Source organism: Amblyraja radiata, chromosome 2 (genome assembly GCF_010909765.2).
Source record: "Amblyraja radiata isolate CabotCenter1 chromosome 2, sAmbRad1.1.pri, whole genome shotgun sequence".
Taxonomy (NCBI): Eukaryota; Metazoa; Chordata; class Chondrichthyes; order Rajiformes; family Rajidae; genus Amblyraja; species Amblyraja radiata.
In genome coordinates, this window is record NC_045957.1 from 106127209 (window position 1) to 106141737 (window position 14529).

Genomic DNA, 14529 nt, shown 5'->3' on the forward strand with positions numbered 1-14529 from the left:
CTCGTGGGACAGGCCCTTTACTCTCAGTTTACTCACACATTACTGTTGATGTCCCAGTTCCATCAATATAGATGGAATTCATGTAAAGGCAATGAAGGTAAGCTGGTCAAGACCAGATGATGGGAAGACAATGCTATATGGATATAGTAAATAGAAAGGATTGTTCTTAATTGATTGTTTTTGCTTGGAACCTCTGCATTGTGTAAATTTAAGAGATCATTTTGTCTGCATTGTCAAGATACTGCAGTGGCTGTGCATATTTTTGAGAGAGACAACATCAAAGATATTAGAGGAGCATATCTTTGGACAACATGCAATGAGGGAAAATGTTTTATTGTTGCAACAAACCATTATCAGTGCATTGTGGAAAAAAGACTAGAATTGAAATCATTTAGATTGTTGCATGACAGTGTGAGGTAGAATATTTATAAATAAGAAAGACCTGAAACCTTTAAAAGACCTGAAACATTTAAAATAACTTAGACTGATTATTTTTTAATTATCATCAGGTAGCTGGGATTTTGAACGTGCAGATATTTTTAATTATTGCATATGCAAATACTTTGCATTAATCATACGGAGTACATACAAGGAAAATGTAGCCATGAATTATTTCACAGAATAAAGAGCTGGACAATAGATGTTAGCAGAATAGGCAGGTTGCTTTAAATAATTTTATTTATCATTAATTCTTATTTTGTTAACATATCTGTTCATTGCTAACGATGGTCTAGTTCTCACATTTGTTGTGTGATGTACGGTGACTGTCCGAAATATTTGGATGAGTCTCAGAGTACACTGAACAAAAAATGCTGACAGGGTACATTCTGATAATCTTGTGATAATTACATTTTTGTAATCCTGCTTGTGCCAGACGGGATGTGGAACTATATGCAAGGTTTTATGCCACATTACATTGCTCAAAGCTTCCTCGGTTTGAATGCAGGGATATGCCATGCTGCAGAATGGATTTGCTCCGACACAAGACAAGTTTGAGATCTCGATTCTTAGCCAGGGAAGGTTTTGCAAAATGCCAAAAGCAGCAGAAATGTAGGGATCGTCTGCATCTCCATTTCTATAATGATAAACAATTTATGGCACAGGTGAGGTTGGCAGATTCCACGAGCAAGGTGTAAAACTGTCATTGTTTGAGCCCTCAGGCATTGAAACCAATTGTAATACCCGAATGATAATCCAACTGAGATTAGTGGACAACAGATGGGGGATTCAAACCTGGGACATTATTTTATTACAAACTCAGTACCACAGCAGATGGTGCATTTATCAACTCAACAATCAAGGGAGAATTGTGGATTCCCATTTCATTTCTATTCAGGGGGTGTCAGTATTAGACCCAACTAAAATAAATGTTGGTGACTCCCTCATCAGCTGGATGTCTTTGTGCGTGCATTGAGGTATGAGCAGACTAAATTTTGACGGCTGGTGGGTTTTTTACCCCAAGTTTTTTTGTTTTATTTTAATCAAAAAATGTATTCAATTATTAAAAAATAATATTTACACTACAATAAAACAAGCCAGAGCCCACCACCATAATACAATACAAACATATATCCATAATAAACTATTATACAATTATGATACAATCCTTATTGAGGATAAATTCTACACCATGCGGAGCCCAGCGGTCCCGGAACTCCCTCAGGGTGCCCGCAGACAGGGCGTATTCCCTTTCTAACCGCACCCAGGCACGGGTCACAAGAAAGGGGCCCAAGTTCTTGGTAGTGAACTCTTTCCAGTGTTAGGGAATTAGACATTGGAACAAAATTGGCTGAGATCTTTTTTCAGTAAAACACTCCATTAAAAATCTTTCTATGTTTTTAGAGTGTGGTCTTTTCAACTGGTGTAAGTGTCTTTTGGGCAAAATGACAGGTAGTTTTGCTATAATTTTACAGATTTTTATTTTTATTATACTATCTTTCAGCATGCATGTCTTTAAAAACCCTAGATAAGTATTAATGAATCAATTCCCTCCCCATCTGAATACACTGCATCTTTATAGCATGTTTCCGCACTGTCATTCTCCCTTTTCTCACTGTTTCCCCTTGTAGGCGTTCCTTTTGTTGTTGTGATCATCTGTCTTCTTGCAGCTCCCATTACCACTCCTGCTTTGTGGTCTGTGATAATTAACCTTTACGTTGCTATGGTTATAATAACTCCATTCCCCGAGGGTATAATCTAGCCTCAACGTATTGATTCAAAAAAGGTTTGAGTGGAGTTGCCCTAGTTATGCTGCTGTGCTCTCTGTGGGGATTTTTCCATTCATTCTTCCATATTGCAAGAACAAACAGTGTTGCCATGGTTTCACCATTTCCCCCCCAGTAATTGATGCTAAATCCTTTGCAATTATTGAGTGGATTGGGAGGATTCTTGATGAACTGGAGGGAAAGTTATAATTTATTGACCCAATGTCAGAACTGCAACTTGGTTTTTTTTCCTCTCTCTCTTATGACAATGTGTTGTGAATATTTTACTAATGGCAGAAGCTAAACCAGAGGTCCCTAACCTCCCTGCCAAGGTAAACAAAGAACGCCTCTTCCTTTAATCATGCCGTCTGACTCTATCCTGCAGCTAAACCTCTGCATTATCTTGAAGGAGTCAGACTGCATGATTAAAGAAAGAGAAGATAGACACAAAATGGTGGAGTAACTCAGAGGGACAGGCAGCATCTCAGGAGAAAACCAATACCAATATATCCAGCATTTGGTGTTTCTATCAGATTTCTCGTATCTGCAGCGATGTTCCTTTCAGTTCCTGTTTTAAAATAAAAATCAGTGCCACTGCCGCAATCTTCAGGCCAGTACCTCAATGTTCAGCATGTGTGAGTGTTATACCCCATTGCAATTATGGCCTGATCCATATCCCAGCTTACTCTGTTACAAGCTCTACACAAACATACATTTAAAAAAAGTCTGTACCGTTGAGTTACAGCGAAAAGCTTTTGTTTGCATGCTGATCAATTAAATCAGATCATACCGTACATGAGTAAAATTAAGTCATGCACAAGAACAACAGGTTGTGCAATGAGAAAAAATAACAGAGTGCAGAATAGAGTGTTACAGCATTGTAACAATACAGTTACAAAGGAAAAGTTTAGTGTCCGCAATGAAGGCAGGTTGGAAGATTGGGACTACACCCTGATTTATGGGACGACCGTTCAGTAGTCCGATACAAGAGAGGAAGAAGCTGTTCCTGAATCTGGTGGTATGTGTAGGTATGTTGCAAAGCCTACCTGAAGCGTCGCTGAATATCTGCCGCTGAGGTTGTGCGCGATTTTGGCGCCGTTTAGAGGGGGCGGGTTTAAAACGCGATTTTCTCTAAGCTGTTCCAATCGAAAATGTTCAGCCTAGTTAATTATTAACGAAAAATCGCTGATAGACCCCGTCGCAAAAGCTATTATTAGGTTTAAAGGCCTTGAATAATAGTTATAGTAGTTTAAAAATCAATCTTTAAACCCGCGACCGTCAGCAACCGCAGGGTCTCATAAAGAAAATAGCAGAAGGTAGGTTGTATATTTTTACATTCAAAAGGGCTTCTAAAGATCCTTTTATACAAAATTTAATATTGCGAGTAGCTCAATTTGGGCCCATTATATCGCGCAGTATTTTTCTCGGCATTTGAGGCACAAATCTACCGCAATGTGAACGTTCTAAACCAGCGCGTTCCACAGGGACCCACTGGAAAGCTGATTTAAATGGGCATTTATTTACAGCAATTGAACACTGAATTCCTTCCATTTGCCTATAAATTAATGTAAATGAGATTTAAAAATCATGTTTTATTGTGAATTATTTGTGAATATTATTTGGACATTTAGGCTATTTAAAAATGTTAATCATTTATTAAGAAATGGATAGATGTTTAGATCTAGTAATTGAAGTCTGAAATTAGCTACAATTAGGTAACTAACTAATTATATGCTTTAATTTCAGGTCATCCAAGTAAGATTATTTTATATTTGTTTCAGAATGCTTCAATCTATGATAACTGAAAATTTCATTCAGTTCTCTTAATTTTTAAGAAAGTTATGGGCTTTTGACTGTTCACGATCACAACTTTTTTGTTATGTCCATAGAAAATCAATAGGGAACAAGATGCTAATTTCCGAGTATGAAAATGGCCATAACTTTTTAAATACTTGAGATATGAAAGTGAATTAGATGTCAAATTAAACTTATTTTTATGCTTTATCTGATGGGATAAATTACAGACTTGATTTTTTAAATCTCAAAATTTTGTAACATTGCTAGTATGTGCTTTCAAGTTGTTGGGTCTTCTGCCTGACGGGAGTAAGAAGAGTGAATGAAGAGGGTGTAAATGGTCCATGATTATGTCGGCAGCTTTCCCAAGGCAGCATAAAGTGTAGTTGGGTCGCACTTGTAGAGAGAGAAATACTGTAGAATTAATGTTTCAGGTTTGGACACAGATCAAAATAAAAGATGGAACACCCCAAAGGCCTACATTTATCTATTTTACATCTATATATCACCCATGGGGCCATTATGAAGAGTGAGTCTTAGTGCTGAAAATTGCCAGACAACTTGATCTCTTGTGGAAGTGTACTTGGCAGATTAGCCAGTAAACTATGCTACACAGACACCAACAGTTGGTGCTTGCCAATAATGGTAACTGGATAGTGATTAGAATCAGGGGCCAATAAAAACGGCTTCACCTTAACCTGAAGTGCTAAAGCAGATTGAATAATTTTAGTTAAGAACAATTGACATGGCTAAGAACAATTGACACGGCACAGAGCGGGAAACAAACAGTACTTTATTAGGAGGGGGGGGGGGGGCATTCCTGAGTCAAAGGAAAGTGTTTGTTTGTAATTCAAAAAATGCCTTGTTTAAGTGAAAAATCTGATTCCTAATGGTAAAATGTTAATCATTTAAAGAAAAGTTTCAACCATAGCTCACCAGAAAATGCTAATACTTAATTTAATCTCATCCAGACCAGCAATATTCAAAAGAAGTGTCCTTGTGACACTGAAATCTACAGGTTGTAGCCAGGAATATTAGCAGAAAAGTAGAACATTATGGTTTGGAAACTGGCTCAAAAATCATGCTGAACTGTTGGGTGAAAATTTGTGGCACAGACATTGTGGGCCGAAGGGCCTGTTCCTTAGCTGTACTGTGCTGTTCTATGTTTTATATTCCTCGTGAAATTAATTTGAATACAATTTTTATCAAATTTGACGGCAATAGACACATTATGCTACACCATGTGCATATACTTATTTGCGAGTCCATAGCACAGAGGTTCTGCCTAGTTTAGTGTTAATGTGGTATGCTGCATTCCAGCTATAGCTACGGCAAGCAGTTTAAGATGTTCAGATGTCCTGAAAACCTCTTAATAATTGGTTATTACTTTCCCAATAATGCTAACGATGCATATGAAGACATATGAAGAAAGACTGGATAGACTCGGCTTGTGCTCGCTAGAATTTAGAAGATTGAGGGGGGATCTTATAGAAACTTACAAAATTCTTAAGGGGTTGGACAGGCTAGATGCAGGAAGATTGTTCCTGATGTTGGGGAAGTCCAGAACAAGGGGTCACAGTTTAAGAATAAGGGGGAAATCTTTTAGGACTGAGATGAGAAAAACGTTTTTCACACAGAGAGTGGTGAATCTCTGGAATTCTCTGCCACAGAAGGTAGTTGAGGCCAGTTCATTGGCTATATTTAAGAGGGAGTTAGATGTGGCCCTTGTGGCTAAAGGGATCAGGGGGTATGAAGAGAAGGCAGGTACGGGATACTGAGTTGGATGATCAGCCATGATCATATTGAATGGCGGTGCAGGCTCGAAGGGCCGAATGGCCTACTCCTGCACCTATTTTCTATGTTTCTATATATGAAATGGACCAATTATATTATTGTGCAGAAACAAGGAATTGTAGATGCTGGTTTACAAAAAAAGGCTGAAGTAGGGTCCCGACCCGAAATGTCACCTGTCCATGTTCTCCAGGGATACTGCCTGACCTGCTGAGTTACTCCAGCACTTTGTGTCTTTTTTTAAATATTATTGTGCACCATGCTACTCTTAGAGTTGGATTAGACATGTTTATTCATTGCCATGAAAATGCCATACCTGGTACCAAGTAGTGCCTAACCAGGCTGCAAAAATATATGCTGAATATCATGAGGTTCACATGTTAACATTACCAACCAGCAAGGCACAAATAGTTATATATATTTTTAAAGCTGCACACCCTTCAGCCAGCTTGGAGGCCTATGACCAGTGATGTGCTGCAGGGATCGGTGCTGGGTCCGATGTTGTTTGTCATCTATATTAACAATTTGGCTGAGAATGTAATAGGCATAGTTAGTAGGTTTGTTATGATACAAACATTGGTGGTACAGTGGACAGTGAAGAAGGTTATGTAAGATTACAACTGGATTTAGATCAACTGGGAAAGTGAGTTGAAGAATGGCAGACGGAATTTAACTTGGGCATGTGCGAGCTGTTGTATTCTGGGATGTTTTAAACCAAGGAACCTGCACTGTAAATGGCAGGGCCTTATGGAGTGTAATAGAATAGAGAGATCTAAGGGTACATAGTTTCCTGAAAGTGGTGACACAGCTAGGCAAGTGGGGAAAAAGGCTTTTAACACAGAAGCCTTCTGCGTGAGTCTTCACAGAAGACTGAGATGAGGAAACACTTTTTCACCGAGAGAGTTGTGAATCTGTGGAATTCTCTGCCACAAAAGGCAGTGGAGGCCAATTCACTGGATGTTTTCAAGAGAGAGTTAGATATATCTCTTAGGGCTAATGGAATCAAGGGATATGGGGAGAAAGCAGGAATGGGGCACTGATTTTGGATGATCAGCCATGATCATGTTGAATGGTGCTGCTGGCTCGAAGGGCCAAATGGCCTACTTCTGCAACTATTTTCTATGTTTTTAAACCTTTCTTGATCAGAGCACTGGATACAAGAGTTGGAACGTTGTGTTAAAAATGTACAAGAGACCGCACTTAAAGGGGACATAAGGAACAACCTTTTTTACACAGAAGATGATGGATATATAGAATGAGCTACCAAAAGAAGCTGCAGGTACAATAGCAATACTTAAAAGACATTTGAACAGGTACATCGACAGGAAACATTTAGAAGTATGTGGACCTGAAGAAGGCAAATGGGACAAGCTTATTTGATTGGCATGGACAAGTTGGGCCAAATGACCTATTTTCGTGCTGTATATCTATATAATTGTGAATTATCTTGGGGATTTGCATGAGCTGTCCTTTTATTTTTCAGAGATTAGAAACAGAAAATGATGGAAACACTTAGCAGGTGAGGCAGCAACCCGAGTGAGATACATAGTCAATGATTTGGGTTTGAAACCCTTCATCAGCAGACAACCTCTAAATGCCTCATTAACCCATTTGCCTGGCTTCACCCTATCACAGATATTCCCTTCATCCTATCAATGCTCTTTCCCTTCCCCCTCCGCCCCTCCCTCCCCCCCGCCCTCCCTCCCCCCCCCCCCACTCCCTCCCCACCCTCCCCCCACTCCCTCCCCACCCTCCCCCCACCACCCCCCCCGCCCTCCCACCCCCACTCCCTCCCCCCCCCACTCCCTCCCCACCCTCCCCCACCCCCCGTGCATCCCAACATTTCCAAATATTCTCTGCATCTTAAAATTAACATATTTTCTCTTTCAAAGTTCTGATGAAGGGTCCCTAACTTAAATTATTAAGTTAATTTCTCTTTCCACAAAATGGTAATTTGCCTGCAAAGCGTTTCCAGATTTTTTTGTTTTAATTTTGGATTTTGAACATCTTTTGTGAATTTCTTTTATTTTTCAGGTTTCGTTGTTTAAAAAAAAAACTGCATTCTTTGTTGAAATAAAAAAATACTATTGAGTATCTGACCAAAAATCTGTAGTAGCAAGATCTACTGTATCTCTTGAATGGTGGCATTTGTGCCAGATAGTCATGGAATGACACAGTATGGAAAAAGGGCCTATAGCCCACCAAATCCATGCCAGCTACAGAGAACCAATCTATGTTAATCCCATGTTCCAATACTTGGCTTGTATCCTTCTTATTCTTGTCCTTCTATGTTCCTGTAACCTTCCTCTCAATGCATTGGTTTCCTTCCTTCCCAAAGACGTGTGGTTTGGTAGCTTAATTAGACACTGTAAATCGTATCTGGTGTGTAAATGAGTGTGGGACCTGAGTGGGGTGAGCGGTAGGAATTGATGGGAATGTCTGGAGAGTATAGAATGAGATTAATGTAGGATTAGTATAAATGGATGGTTGGGGGATGGCAAGGACTTGTTGGGCTGCAGAGCCTGTTTCGTGCTGTATCTTTCTCTATAGGTTATTGCTCCCACTGTAGAAAATAAAATTGCACTAAGGCTTTTAAGTAGAATCCCATCTAAGTATTTAGATAAGCACTTGAATACCAAGCACTATTCAAGTGCTTATTTAAGTAGTTAAACGTTGTGGAGTTCCCCTCCTCTACCTACGTGGGCAAGGCTTTCCAGAATTAGATAATTCTGCATCTTCCCCTGTGCAATCACATCCTACCTGGCCACTACAAGCATACAGTACGTCATCTATGGCCCAATGAATAATGTACATAGTGTGCCATAACCTCCTCGCTGTTGCTCCGTTCAAATTGATGTGAACGTCAGGATAATAAGTAATGTGATTAATATAGGATTAGTTCAAAATAGGTGGCTGATGGATGGCATAGATTTGCTTGGCCAAGGAGCCTGCTTAGTGCTGTATCTTTCTCTATAACCTATGACTCCTGTATGTAGAAAGTAAAAATTGTATCAAGGTTCTTCCGCAGACTACATGAATCACAGAAACATGTAAAAGGGGCACCAAAACTATCTACTTGAAGGGAGCAGCTGCTGGAATTTACCTGCTGGTCCTCAGATTGTGCAAACAACAGCTTTAAATGTGCCTCAAATAGAAAATTGAAGAAGGTAAAATTTGATGCAGTTGGCGCAGATTTCTGCTCTAGCGCTGTGCATCACAACAAGTACAAGCTCAGCGGTACTAGTGGACGAAATGACCAGTCAGTCGGTATGGGAATTCATTGCAAAAAACTTAGAATTAGCAGTAAATTGATGGTTGCAACATGCTGGGGTGTTGTCTTTTTAAATAGATCAAGACCCATTAAGCTTTCTCCTGGAGTAGGTTTATTATGTGTGAATGAATCATTGCTTTATTGTCACATGTGACAAGTCACAGTAAGATTCTTTATTTGCATACCCAAGCTATGCAATAGTCACCACATAAAGAGTGCCTACAAAGTTACAAGGCAGCCCGCAACAGGTCTACCCTTGTTCTTCCCGTCCTCCCCCCTCCCTCACGGCAGTCTCCCCACACCAGGTTCTCCATCGTCCTCCCCTCCCCCCTACCTCACGGCAGTCTCCCCACACTGGGTTCTCCATTGTCCTCCCCCCCCCACTCCCTCACAGCATCCTCACTCCGCGTGATCCGCCCTCATCCATCGGTCGGCGCCAATATTATTGCTTTGTTCCAACTCTTGTCATTTTGAAAATATATAATATTGTTGAATTATCTTATGTGCAGAATCATCTCACAGCAATATGATAATAAGCAATTATCAGTTTAGTTTATCGTTACGTCTTCACGTACAGTGAAATGCTTTGTTGCCCGCTAACCAGTCAGTGGAAAGGCAATACATGATTACAATCAAGCCATTTGTAGTATACATGATTAGGTAATAATGTTTAGTGCAAGGTAAAGCACCTAAAGGCTGAACAAAGATAGTCCCAGGGTAATCAATGAACAGAATCAAGGGATATGGGGAGAAAGCAGGAACGAGGTACTGATTTTGGATGAACAGCCATGATCATATTTGGCTATTTTCTATGTTTCTATGTAAGGAGATAAATAGTAGTTCAGGACTGCTCTTTATTTGTGGTAGGATGATTCAGTTGCCTGATAACAGCTGGAAAGAAGCTGGCCCTAGCAGGAACAAGGTGTGTGCTTGATATTGGTGCAAACCTAATACGTGAGAGCAAATGCAAAGCTGTTTTCTTCCATCTAATTTTCTGTCTGATCAGTAATATCTCACAATATTTTCCTGTTTTCTTTTCAGATGTGACGTTAAAAGTCCACGTGAGTGATTCCAGTACCCATCAGCCTTTAGATAAAGTCTTCATTGAGATTTTTACCAACCAGACTTCATTTGCTTCAGGATATTCAGAAGCAGATGGGATAGCCTTCATCACCTTTCACTACACACTTGGAGCTCAACTGTTTATTGTTGCAACAAAAAGCGGTTATGTGCCAAACTCCTCTCCATGGCTGGCCACCAAACTGCCTTGTAAGTTCTCAATCAGTAAATTTTAGTAAATATTTCATATTTTTAACATTTGTTCCTTTGTGTGTGTGGAAAAAAGGTGGATGGGTGGGGATGGGGAGGGAATGCAGAGAGAGCATAGGGGAGGTTTGGAGGTGTGCATGTGCGAGAGAAAAAAAGCAAATGATGCAATTATTTAAAGGAAACGGCAGCCATTTCCTTGTATTACCCACTCCATGCCAGATTAAGAGGAACCTGAGGGGTGACTTTTTTACACAAATGGTGGTGGGTGTGTGGAACATGCTACCAGGGAAGGTAATTGAGCTAGGTACTATCATAGCATTTAAGAAATATTTGGACAGTTACATGGATAGGACAGGTTTAGAAGAATATGGGCCATGCACAGGCAGGTGAGGCTAGTGTAGATGGGGCATGTTAGTCAGCATGGGCAAGTTGCACCGATGGGCCTGTTTCCACGCTGTATGACTCTATTAGATATAATTTCAGGCGAACCCTATGTTACAATCGTGGGTAATGGAAATCCACAAATCAGTATTAAAAAATATGAGGCTGGAAAGGATGTTTCCACTAGTGGGAGAGTTTAGGACCAGAGGTCATAGCCTCAGAATAAGAGGACGTTCCTTCAGAGATGAGGAGAAATTTATTTAGTCAGAGGGTGGTGAATCTGTGGAATTCATTGGCGCAGAAGGATGTGGAGGCCAAGTCAGTGGATAATTTTTAAGCCAGTGATAGATAGATTCTTGATTAATATGGGTGTCGGGTGTTATGGGAAGAAGGCAGGAGAATTAGGTTGAGAGAGAGAAACAGATCAGCCATGATTGAATGGCGGAGTAGACTTAATGGGACTGAATGGCTTGATTCTGCTCCTGTCACTTATGAATATGAATAACATTCACTCTCAGAATTTAAGTGGAAAAAAGTAAATAAATACAAAATTCCAGCAAATGCAGTTTGTTGTGTCTCCAATTACAATTATTTTTTCAACTCATTCCTTGATGCATGCTTAGATGATACAGCTTTGCATTATGAAAAATCGTGATGCAGAAGTTTATCTAGGCATTCAAGCCTAGCATACCTACCTCCCTTACAAGGATGTTGCCAAGACTAGAGGGTGTGAGCTATAGGGCGAGGTTGAGTAGGCTCGGTCTCTATTCCTTGGAGCGCAGGAGGATGACGAGTGATCTTATAGAGGTGTACAAAATCATGAGTGAAATAGATCAGAGTCGCTTGCCCCGAGTAGCGGAATCGAGGACCAGAGGACATTGGTTCAAGGTGAAGGGGAAAAGATTTAATAGGAATCCGAGGGGTAACTTTTTCACACGAAGGGTGGTGGGTGCATGGAACAAGCTGCCACAGGAGGTAGTTGAGGCTGGGACTATCCCATCAATTAACAAACAGTTAGACAGGTACATGGATAGGACAGGTTTGGATGGATATAGACCAAGCACAGGTGGGACTAGTGAAGCTGGGCAAGTTGGGCCGAAGGGCCTGTTTCCACACTGAATCACTCTATGACTCTATGACGCTAACATAGAGAGGCACCTGTATCATAAAATATGATGCATTGCCTCAAATTGTGTTGAAATTCCAAAAATCTGTATGTATATGGGAATAATTTGTTAATGGGCTGTGCATTTAGAAATGGAAAGAAATGGCAATCTTCCCAACCTGATTTCAGTTTAAGAGAAAAGTGGTTTTGATGAGGATCTTGGTTTCCAATTTACAACCACCTATAATAATCTCCATAACTTTGTTGCCACAATGAACACTCTCTGGAATTTTGTTTCAATGCCCTTATCAAGAACAATTTAATGCCAGTTACGAACATCTGTTCCCGCATTCGGTGCAGTGAAGTTTGGGGATCCATTGGCAGGCTCTTTATTTGTTTTGAATGAGATGAAGAAACGCCTCACTGGTTTCGTATTTCTGAACTTCAAAGGCCAGAAATTTGAGAACCTATCTGACAATGAGCAGATCCATCCCTCACTTTGAGAGCCTGTCTAGTTCTGCTTGGAGACCCTGACGTATTGTTTGACCCTGACCCCACCTGGTGATGCCTACACAAATCCCATTGTTCATCCTGTTGTGAGTTGTTCCACCAGCATAGCAATAGAGTGGGACCTAAATTAAAGCAGGGAGGAGTGTCCATAATGGGAACTCCATCAGCCTGGATCCACCAATTGCCAGACATTCTTCATCTTGCAGTCAGAGACATTTCTGAGGTCCTCTTATCGGAACACAAAAGTCCAAAACATCTTAGAAGCTCCTCACATTGTCATTGTGACTGCTCTCATTAGAGAATGTAAATTGGTCTGCAGATTCCCAGTAGATAAACCAGGAAACGTGCCCACTCTGTCCCTCCACAGGTTTAGCAGATCCATTCATTTTGTTGGAGAGGAAATTATATCTATTTTTCTAATTAGTTGATGGTTTTAGATTTTTGTTTCTTCAGCTGAATTGCTGTGTTTTGAGTATTACACCTTGAGACTTTGAGTTACTCTAGCAAGGTGTTTTTAACTGAAGCTTGTGTCTCAGAAGGTTCCTTGTAATCTGAGCCTTGAATGGATGAAATTTCAATATAAAGGGAGTCCCTGGTTAAAGGCTCCCTCAATAGAGGAAACATCCTCATTACATCATCCCCATCAAGCCCCTGAAGAATCAGGCATATTTCATAAAATCACTTCTAAATTTCTGAGTGTGTCCAATCAATTTACTACATTGTTCCTTAAAATACCTTTTTTCCAGGAATCAATCTGATGAACGTTCTCTATGCAGTTACAAGACACATATAACTAACTTTGAATAGGGAAGCTGAAAACATGTGCAAACTGTAGGAATGGTTGAATGAAAGCCTTATATAGGTTTACCCACCAAAGCTATCAATTGAAGACAAGTAGTAGTAAGCATAAGGTAGTGATTGTGGGAGATTTCAATTTTCCACACATAGACTGGGAAACACATTCTGTAAATGGGCTGGATGGGTTGGAGTTTGTAAAATGTGTGCAGGATAGTTTTTTGCAGCAATACATAGAAGTACCTACTAGAGAAGGGGCGGTGCTGGACCTCCTGTTAGGAAATGAGACGGGTCAGGTGGCAGAGGTATGCGTTGGGGAACAGTTCGGGACCAGTGATCACAATACCATTAGTTTCAATATAATTATGGAGAGGGTCAGAACTGGACCTAGGGTTGAGATTTTTGATTGGAGAAAGGCTAACTTTGAGGAGATGCGAAAGGATTTAAAAGGAGTAAATTGGGACAGTTTGTTTTATGGGAAAGATGTGGAAGAGAAATGGAGGACATTTAAAGGTGAAATTTTAAGAGTACAGAATCTTTATGTCCCTGTTCGGTTGAAAGGAAATAGTAACAATTGGAAAGAGCCATGGTTTTCAAGGGAAATTGGACACTTGGTTCGGAAAAAGAGAGAGATCTACAATAATTATAGGCAGCATGGAGTAAATGAGGTGCTTGAGGAGTATAAAGAATGTAAGAAGAATCTTAAGAAAGAAATTAGAAAAGCTAAAAGAAGATATGAGGTTGTTTTGGCAAATAAGGTGAAAGTAAATCCAAAGGGTTTCTACAAATATATTAATAGCAAAAGGATAACGAGGGATAAAATTGGTCCATTAGAGAGTCAGAGTGGACAGCTATCTGCAGAGCCAAAAGAGATGGGGGAGATATTGAACAACTTCTTTTCTTCGGTATTCACCAAGGAGAAGGATATTGAATTATGTGAGGTAAGGGAAACAAGTAGAGTAGCTATGGAAACTATGAGATTCAAAGAAGAGGAAGTATTGACACTTTTGAGAAATATAAAAGTGGATAAGTCTCCAGGTCCGGACAGGATATTCCCTAGGACATTGAGGGAAGTTACTGTAGAAATAGCAGGGGCTATGACAGAAATATTTCAAATGTCATTAGAAACGGGAATAGTGCCGGAGGATTGGCGTACTGCGCATGTTGTTCCATTGTTTAAAAAGGGGTCTAAGAGTAAACCTAGCAATTATAGACCTGTTAGTTTGACGTCAGTGGTGGGCAAATTAATGGAAAGGATACTTAGAGATAATATATATAAGCATCTGGATAAACAGGGTCTGATTAGGAACAGTCAACATGGATTTGTGCCTGGAAGTTCATGTTTGACTAATCTTCTTGAATTTTTTGAAGAGGTTACTCGGGAAATTGATGAGGGTAAAGCAGTGGAT

The 14529-nt window shown here is 40.1% G+C and overlaps 1 protein-coding gene across 2 annotated transcripts in view; it reads left to right on the forward strand.

Annotated features, from left to right (window-relative positions):
* fam171a1 (family with sequence similarity 171 member A1) overlaps positions 1-14529 on the forward strand; it is a 167614-nt gene that overhangs the window by 98591 nt on the left and 54494 nt on the right. Inside the window, exons 2-3 of one of the 2 annotated variants that reach the window (XM_033012812.1) lie at positions 7273-7308; positions 10102-10329. Coding sequence is in view for 1 of the 2 variants with exons in the window: in XM_033012802.1 (XP_032868693.1) it covers positions 10102-10329 (228 nt within the window). In the remaining variant the exon portion in view is untranslated. The remainder of the gene's footprint in view (positions 1-7272; positions 7309-10101; positions 10330-14529) is intronic. The other variant, XM_033012802.1, reaches the window with a different exon arrangement.